This window comes from Procambarus clarkii, chromosome 55 (genome assembly GCF_040958095.1).
Source record: "Procambarus clarkii isolate CNS0578487 chromosome 55, FALCON_Pclarkii_2.0, whole genome shotgun sequence".
Lineage (NCBI taxonomy): Eukaryota > Metazoa > Arthropoda > Malacostraca > Decapoda > Cambaridae > Procambarus > Procambarus clarkii.
In genome coordinates, this window is record NC_091204.1 from 15,391,535 (window position 1) to 15,401,307 (window position 9,773).

The following is a 9,773-nucleotide window of genomic DNA, read 5'->3' on the forward strand; positions in this document are numbered from 1 at the left end:
CGGCTCCTGTTGCTGCTGCTGCTGCTGCCTTGCCTACTGCTGTCTGCCCTCCCTCTCCGGCTCCTGCTGCTGCTGCTGCTGCTGCTGCCTTGCCTACTGCTGTCTGCCCTCCCTCTCCGGCTGCTGCTGTAGCTGCTGATGCTGCCTTGCCTACTGCTGTCTGCCCTCCCTCTCCGGCTCCTGTTGCTGCTGCTGCTGCTGCCTTGCCTACTGCTGTCTGCCCTTCATTTCCTGCTGCTGCTGCTGCTGCTGTTGTTATTGCAACTTTGAAGATGTTAGTTATTACAATACTATTCTCAATAAGGTTAGTCCAATGCTCTGGGGGCCCCCATGAAAATATGTTTTCAAACCTTGCAATGAAGCTGATCTACTGACATGCTAGATGTCATATTAGACTCTACTGACATGTTAGATGTCATATTAAATCTACTGACATTTTAGATGTCATTAAATCTAAGTTATACCCGTTAATCTAAGTGACTATACAAGCCCTTGTAAAACAAATAGAACTTGAAATAAGACGAACATAAATTTCTTCAGTCATCCCTGAGTCCAGTCACTAAATCAGACAAGTCTACAAGTCTACGGTATAAGATAAAAAGGCTTGAAAAAGAGACTACATCGTCAATAAATAACTTCGAAGACCATTGCAGGTCTTTGCCTACCACATTTACGACCCTTGTGTATATTCACCGGTGGGATACGACTTGGAGAAATGTATTGGGGTCGTGTTTACAGCACCTTGAGCCATTCAACCATCTTTTCTAACCCCATTCAAGACCCCCCCCCCCTACTCTTTTTACTAGAGTCGTACGGTATACAAGATCACTTCTTACGAACGGCCAACACCTCTTAAGAACGGCCAAAACACAATCACACACACAATGACACTATATATACTTCTAATCAAGCTTTTCATTCTACCGTTAAGACTGAAATGCTTAATGATGACCAGACCACACACTAGAAATTGAACAGACGACGACGTTTCGGTCCGTCCTGGACCATTCTCAAGTCGATCAATCGACTTGAGAATGGTCCAGGACGGACCGAAACGTCGTCGTCTCTTCAATTTCTAGTGTGTGGTCTGGTCATCATACTTCAGCCACGTTATTGTGTCTCATCGCCTGCACTGAAATGCTTAGATTCTCACTGGCTAATGGCTTCCCCTTGGACGTCATACGGTTAACAGCACGCCTCATTCCGTCACTTTCCGTCCGGGAAAGTTTAGACGGTCAAAATACACGTTCGGCATCAACTGCCCGCTCCTGTCTAAACAGCCAGACCCACAAAGTGCACTGGTGAGTGTTCTCGATATTTACACACAAATCAATTGCATGTTTTATTGAAATTACTGCAAAGTTAACCAGCCTTTCTGAACGCGTGTACTGATTTACACACATGCAACCCGTTTATATACGGTTCTAGGCAACGGTAAACTGTTGCTACTGTTGCTGTTGCTACTAGTGCTGCTACTGTTGCTACTAGTGCTGCTACTGTTGCTACTAGTGCTGCTACTGTTGCTACTAGTGCTGCTACTGTTGCTACTCGTGCTGCTACTGTTGCTACTAGTGCTGCTACTGTTGCTACTGGTGCCGCTGTTGCTACTGGTGCTGCTACTGTTGCTACTAGTGCTGCTACTGTTGCTACTCGTGCTGCCGCTGTTGCTACTCGTGCTGCTACTGTTGCTACTAGTGCTGCTACTGTTGCTACTAGTGCTGCTACTGTTGCTACTCGTGCTGCTACTGTTGCTACTAGTGCCGCTACTGTTGCTACTGGTGCCGCTGTTGCTACTGGTGCTGCTACTGTTGCTACTAGTGCTGCTACTGTTGCTACTAGTGCTGCTACTGTTGCTACTCGTGCTGCTACTGTTGTTACTCGTGCTGCTACTGTTGCTACTAGTGCTGCTACTGTTGCTACTCGTGCTGCTACTGTTGCTACTAGTGCTGCTACTGTTGCTACTCGTGCTGCTACTGTTGATACTAGTGCTGCTACTGTTGCTACTAGTGCTGCTACTGTTGATACTAGTGCTGCTACTGTTGCTACTAGTGCTGCTACTGTTGCTACTCGTGCTGCTACTGTTGCTACTCGTGCTGCTACTGTTGCTACTCGTGCTGCTGCTGTTGCTACTCGTGCTGCTACTGTTGCTACTAGTGCTGCTACTGTTGCTACTAGTGCTGCTACTGTTGCTACTCGTGCTGCTGCTGTTGCTACTAGTGCTGCTACTGTTGCTACTAGTGCTGCTACTGTTGCTACTAGTGCTGCTACTGTTGCTACTAGTGCTGCTACTGTTGCTACTTGTGCTGCTACTGTTGCTACTCGTGCTGCTACTGTTGCTACTCGTGCTGCTACTGTTGCTACTCGTGCGGCTACTGTTGCTACTAGTGCTGCTACTGTTGCTACTAGTGCTGCTACTGTTGCTACTAGTGCTGCTACTGTTGCTACTAGTGCTGCTACTGTTGCTACTAGTGCTGCTACTGTTGCTACTAGTGCTGCTACTGTTGCTACTAGTGCTGCTACTGTTGCTACTCGTGCTGCTACTGTTGCTACTAGTGCTGCTACTGTTGCTACTAGTGCTGCTACTGTTGCTACTAGTGTTGCTACTGTTGCTACTAGTGCCGCTACTGTTGCTACTAGTACTGCTTCTGTTGCTACTAGTGCTGCTACTGTTGCTGCTATTGTTGCTACTACTGCTGCTGCTACTGTTGCTACTCGTGCTGCTGCTGTTGCTACTAGTGCTGCTACTGTTGCTGCTACTGTTGCTACTACTGCTGCTGCTACTGTTGCTACTACTGCTGCTGCTACTGTTGCTACTAGTGCTGCTACTGTTGCTGCTACTGTTGCTACTACTGTTGCTGCTACTGTTGCTACTACTGCTGCTGCTACTGTTGCTACTAGTGCTGCTACTGTTGCTACTGTTGCTACTCGTGCCGCTACTGTTGCTACTAGTGCTGCTACTGTTGCTACTAGTGCTACTACTGTTGCTACTAGTGCTGCTACTGTTGCTACTAGTGCTGCTACTGTTGATACTCGTGCCGCTACTGTTGCTACTCGTGCCGCTACTGTTGCTACTAGTGCTGCTACTGTTGCTACTAGTGCTACTACTGTTGCTACCAGTGCTGCTACTGTTGCTACTGTTTTGTAAGGGTTTCAAAACGCGAATAAAATACAAGCACTCACTGTTATTGTCATTTGTAATAACATAAGGCGCTGGAGAACCGCTATGTGTATTTTCTCTTACGGGGCTCGCCATAGCCCGTGCTTCATGGACACTTCGTTCTGAGTAGCTAAATCTAAAATAATCAATCAGCCACTATGTGTATCTTTACGCATTCTGAGATGTGACAGACAAGACCTATTCATTTAGAATATCTTTACGCATTCTGAGATGTGACAGACAAGACCTATTCATTTAGAATATCTTTACGCATTCTGAGATGTGATAGACAAGACCTATTCATTTAGAATAGGCCGTGAGAAGAGGCCTAGGTGGAATAGATTCTAAAAGTGGGCGAGATGGAGGAATGGGCAGGGTGGAGATGACAAGGAGTCGTTGAAGGAGGTTGATGAGTTGAAATGAGCTGAAACACGAAGGGAATGAGTTGAATCAGGTAGAGAGTTGATGAATGTGGTTGAAGTGGTTTTACCGAGTTCAACTGAGTAAAATAGATTGTCACTTGTAAATAAACTATGGGTTTCGATTTCTGAACCCAGTGAGTACGTCTGTAGCCCTTTCCACCACCGCCCACGGGATGGGTATGGGGTGCATAATAAAAAATGAAATATACAAAAATTCTGGGGGATTTTTGGGGGAAATCACTAGGGGACACAGGTGGAAACTGAGTGCCCAAATGAGCCACAGAGATATTAGAAAGAACTTTTTTAGTGTCAGAGTGGTTGACAAATGGAATGCATTAGGCAGTGATGTGGTGGAGGCTGACTCCATACACAGTTTCAAGTGTAGATATGATAGAGCCCAATAGGCTCAGGAACCTGTACACCAGTTGATTGACGGTTGAGAGACGGGACCAAAGTTCCAGAGCTCAACCCCCGCAAACACAATTAGGTGAATACACACACACACACACAATCACACACTCACTCACTCACTCGCTCTCTCTCTCTCTCTCCTCTCTGTCTCTCTCTGTCTCTCTCTGTCTCTCTCTGTCTTTCTCTGTCTCTCTCTGTCTCTCTCTGTCTCTCTCTGTCTCTCTCTGTCTCTCTCTGTCTCTCTCTCTCTCTCTCTCTCTCTCTCTCTCTCTCTCTCTCTCTCTCTCTCTCTCTCTCTCTCTCTCTCTCTCTCTCTCTCTCTCTCTCCTCTCTGTCTCTCTCTGTCTCTCTCTGTCTCTCTCTGTCTCTCTCTGTCTCTCTCTGTCTTTCTCTGTCTCTCTCTGTCTCTCTGTCTCTCTCTCTCTCTGTCTCTCTCTCACTCTCTAGCACGTCAACACCTGTGTCAAGTCGACAATACCCGCATGCAAGGTAGTTAGCTTATCCAGCCAAGCAACAAGTGCAGCTGGAGGTGGAGTGGAGGCGACCATGACGAGTGTCCAGACGTACAGGAGGTAAACACGAATTGAACCGGAGACTATACCAAGTGACTGTGAGACGAGGCAACCAAGACAGACTAGGTAGACCGGACAGGAAGAACATCTAGACCAGACAGGAAGAACAGACAGTCTGGACAGGAAGAACAGACAGTCTGGACAGGAAGAACAGACAGTCTGGACAGGAAGAACAGACAGTCTGGACAGGAACAAGAATTATAGATACGTGTGAAGTCAAACAAAATCTCCCATCGACATGTATTGAATTCTAACATTTTAATGGGTAAAATACCCTGGGATAAAATTGTTTAATAAGGCTCCATTAGCTCTCTCTCTCGCAGGCTGATAGAAAGCAGAGTCGTTTTAGCATCTGAATCGCATTAGGGAAATTGACTCAACATAACCCAGTACAAATATTTTCCAATCACGATTTTATATTTGGCTTTCCAGAGTCAAGATGGGATCAGTTAATTAGTTTTTCTATTAATCACTGCGCGGAATTTTGATGAGGAGTCGAATGTGAGTTTTTAGCTTCATAAATGTGAATGGTTTGTCGCGCTGCAGATGAAAGGGCTCATCCCAGCAAGTCAAAATTGCCTATTTTATGGTTACGAGGTTCAGGCCTTGTGGGTAACACGCGGTGTTATAACGCTCACCTTCGTAACGCAAAGTGACGAGCCCGTGATAGTAAGCGTTACAGAGTCACGGATGGGTGCGTAACTTTCTCCTCTTAAGTCCTAGAGACAAAAGGGTGAAGATGCAAGGAGCCTCATTTTGTTTTCTTGGGATTTTCTCGTACCCAAGAATACTGTTTTTTTCCTCTGTGGCTTTCTTAACAGAAGGTAATGGGACGGAATGTACGGGAGGGGGAATGATGGAGAGGGAGGGGGGCGATGAAGGAGAAGTGGGAAGGAAGGAAGAAAGGTGCATGGGAAGAGCCACTAAGCCCCGTCTCTGTAGTTCAAGACCTCCAGTGTCCTCAGTCTGTCCATTGCCTTACAGACAAAAATTCTTAAAGTGACTCTGGCCTGCAATTCAGTGGTATATGTTGCTCTCCTGCCTTAAACAGGGGTCCTTAACAGCTGTCTCCACACCTGTGGGGAACCCTCCACACCTGTGGGGAACCCTCCACACCTGTAGCGACGCGTTACAGGATGAACCAAGCGGGTTTTCTTCCTATTGGGGAGTGTTGTACATGCTGCTATGGCGGTGTGTCCACTAACAGGATAAGTGGCGCTGCCCAATACTGTCACTATGGCGGTGTGTCCACTCACAGGATGAGTGACGCTGCCCAATACTGTCACTATGGCGGTGTGTCCACTCACAGGATGAGTGACGCTGCCCAATACTGTCACTATGGCGGTGTGTCCACTCACAGGATGAGTGGCGCTGCCCAATACTGTCACTATGGCGGTGTGTCCACTCACAGGATGAGTGCCGCTGCCCAATACTGTCACTATGGCGGTGTGTCCACTCACAGGATGAGTGGCGCTGCCCAATACTGTCACTATGGCGGTGTGTCCACTCACAGGATGAGTGACGCTGCCCAATACTGTCACTATGGCGGTGTGTCCACTCACAGGATGAGTGGCGCTGGCCAATACTGTCACTATGGCGGTGTGTCCACTCACAGGATGAGTGGCGCTGGCCAATACTGTCACTATGGCGGTGTGTCCACTCACAGGATGAGTGGCGCTGCCCAATACTGTCACTATGGCGGTGTGTCCACTCACAGGATGAGTGGCGCTGCCCAATACTGTCACTATGGCGGTGTGTCCACTCACAGGATGAGTGACGCTGCCCAATACTGTCACTATGGCGGTGTGTCCACTCACAGGATGAGTGGCGCTGCCCAATACTGTCACTATGGCGGTGTGTCCACTCACAGGATGAGTGCCGCTGCCCAATACTGTCACTATGGCGGTGTGTCCACTCACAGGATGAGTGGCGCTGCCCAATACTGTCACTATGGTGGTGTGTCCACTCACAGGATGAGTGGCGCTGCCCAATACTGTCACTATGGCGGTGTGTCCACTCACAGGATGAGTGGCGCTGCCCAATACTGTCACTATGGCGGTGTGTCTACTCACAGGATGAGTGGCGCTGCCCAATACTGTCACTATGGCGGTGTGTCCACTCACAGGATGAGTGGCGCTGCCCAATACTGTCACTATGGCGGTGTGTCCACTCACAGGATGAGTGGCGCTGCCCAATACTGTCACTATGGCGGTGTGTCCACTCACAAGATGAGTGGCGCTGCCCAATACTGTCACTATGGCGGTGTGTCCACTCACAGGATGAGTGGCGCTGCCCAATACTGTCACTAAGGCGGTGTGTCCACTCACAGGATGAGTGGCGCTGCCCAATACTGTCACTATGGCGGTGTGTCCACTCACAGGATGAGTGGCGCTGCCCAATACTGTCACTATGGCGGTGTGTCCACTCACAGGATGAGTGACGCTGCCCAATACTGTCACTATGGCGGTGTGTCCACTCACAGGATGAGTGGCGCTGCCCAATACTGTCACTATGGCGGTGTGTCCACTCACAGGATGAGTGGCGCTGCCCAATACTGTCACTATGGGGGTGTGTCCACTCACAGGATGAGTGGCGCTGCCCAATACTGTCACTATAGCGGTGTGTCCACTCACAGGATGAGTGGCGCTGCCCAATACTGTCACTATGGCGGTGTGTCCACTCACAAGATGAGTGGCACTGCCCAATACTGTCACTATGGCGGTGTGTCCACTCACAAGATGAGTCGCGCTGCCCAATACTGTCACTATGGCGGTGTGTCCACTCACAGGATGAGTGGCGCTGCCCAATACTGTCACTATGGCGGTGTGTCCACTCACAGGATGAGTGGCGCTGCCCAATACTGTCACTATGGCGGTGTGTCCACTCACAGGATGAGTGGCGCTGCCCAATACTGTCACTATGGCGGTGTGTCCACTCACAGGATGAGTGGCGCTGCCCAATACTGTCACTATGGCGGTGTGTCCACTCACAGGATGAGTGGCGCTGCCCAATACTGTCACTATGGCGGTGTGTCCACTCACAGGATGAGTGGCGCTGCCCAATACTGTCACTATGGCGGTGTGTCCACTCACAGGATGAGTGGCGCTGCCCTATAAACTCGTCCCTCGGGGCAAAATTTAAAAAAAAAAGTGAGGAGATGAAGTCCTAAGCAATCTACTCAATAGACCAGTTGTTTCAGTCAGCATCTACAGAGTACAAGAGTACGTCTTGTACTCACCTAGTTGATGAGTTGGCATCATGATCTTGTACTCACCTAGTTGATGAGTTGGCATCATGATCTTGTACTCACCTAGTTGATGAGTTGGCATCATGATCTTGTACTCACCTAGTTGATGAGTTGGCATCATGATCTTGTACTCACCTAGTTGATGAGTTGGCATCATGATCTTGTACTCACCTAGTTGATGAGTTGGCATCATGATCTTCGTTGCAAAGGTCAAGTTTGTTTGTTCTTGACCTTAGTTTCAGTTCCTGTACCGTCTGCGGTATCTTCTTTGTCATTGAAGAATTCCTTCGGCAGCCTCTATCTGCTCTTTCAAGTCTCAGCATTTTAAAAGCACTACAATCACCTGTGGTTGATCAATAAATCTCTGAACTGTATGTTTAACAAATCTCTCACCCTGTACATGGAGGACAGAAGAAAATGTATGTATGTTGGTTGGTATTGTAAATGTCTGGCCACGTCTGTGGTAGAAAATAATAATAATAATAAAAGAAGTGTGCTATGGTTAAATTTTGGGGGGGAATGTGTGTGTGTGTAGTTACCTAAGTGTCCCGTCTTCCCAGTACTCTTTGTCTTATAACGCTTTGAAACTACTGACGGTCTTGGCCTCCATTACCAAGACAGTGTGTGTGTGTGTGTGTGTGTGTGTGTGTGTGTGTGTGTGTGTGTGTGTGTGTGTGTGTGTGTGTGTGTGTGTGTATTTGCGTGTGTGTGTTTGCGTGTGTGTGTTCGCGTGCGCGCGTACCTATGACGGTGCAGGATGCTTGCCACAACCAGCTGGTGTAGCTGTGGTGGTGTTGAAGAGGGTGCTGAGGCCGCGTCTGGGGGGTGTCAACACACACACAGACATGCGGCTCCAATTCCAGCATAACAGGAGGAAGGGAGGAGTCACCATGTGGTGTGTAGGGAGGCGTGAGGAGGCGGCACATGGCCAAGAAGCTTATTATTAACATCTTTATTAACATCTTTATTAACATCTTTATTGACAAAATTAATTACAATTTTGCCTAATCTGAGGATTTCGATTAAGTCTTATTAAAGTGAGGATAATGGTGGTATGCACTGTCACGCAGGACAGAGGTTATCTTGAGATGATTTCGGGGCTTTTAGTGTCCCCGCGGCCCGGTCCTCGACCAGGTGTCCACCCCCAGGAAGCAACCCGTGACAGCTGACTAACACCCAGGTACCTATTTCACTGCTAGGTAACAGGGGCATAGGGTGGAAGAAACTCTGCCCATTGTTTCTCGCCGGCGCCTGGGATCGAACCCAGGACCACAGGATCACAAGTCCAGCGTGCTGTCCGCTCGGCCGACCGGGGGTCATACATAAGACAATAGGTCTAAACTGTAGGCTGGAGCACATATATATCATGATTACAATCAATGTTTTAATGTATGGATATGTGAAAATAACTTTCTACTGTGCACTGCCACACAAGGTCAGGGATGGGTTCTTAAGTGATGCAGCTTAGAATATAAAAAGGTGAATCCGTCTTGAAGGGAAGGGCAGGGAAGCGAGGACAGGGTTACTGCTAGGTAACAGGAACATCAGGGTGAAAGAAACTCTGCCCATTTTGCCCTGCCATCACTGCGCATCGAACCCGGACCCTAGGACCCTAGTGTGTGTGAAGATAATGTGTTACACTGAGAAAGATGTTACTTCTGTAGATTAGATATATATGTAAATAAGAAATAGTATGGGTCTCAAGACTGATCCCTGAGGCACTCCGCTGATTATCCCCGCTATCATTTCGCTCGGGCCCTCATTGTGGCTCTCTGACTTCTGTCTGGTAGGTAGTTTCTCTACTCGAGTCAATGTTCTCTTCCACTTATTACCGCCTGCTCTCTTAAGATGGTGTAGTAATCTCGTGAGGGAGTGTCTTAAGATGCTTTTTGCTAGTGCACACATCTTGCACTTTATCATTAGAACTCATTTTGGTTCGTTAGGCATGATTTTCCATGTTGATG

General features: G+C 48.2%; 1 protein-coding gene across 1 annotated transcript in view; it reads right to left on the bottom strand.

Moving 5' to 3' along the window:
* Positions 1 to 7,999, bottom strand: part of LOC138352954 (uncharacterized) — a 13,413-nt gene extending 5,414 nt beyond the window's left edge. The window contains exon 1 of the mRNA XM_069305613.1: positions 7,801 to 7,999. Within this exon, the coding sequence (XP_069161714.1) occupies positions 7,801 to 7,999 (199 nt within the window). The remainder of the gene's footprint in view (positions 1 to 7,800) is intronic.
* Positions 8,000 to 9,773: the final 1,774 nt, after the last annotated feature.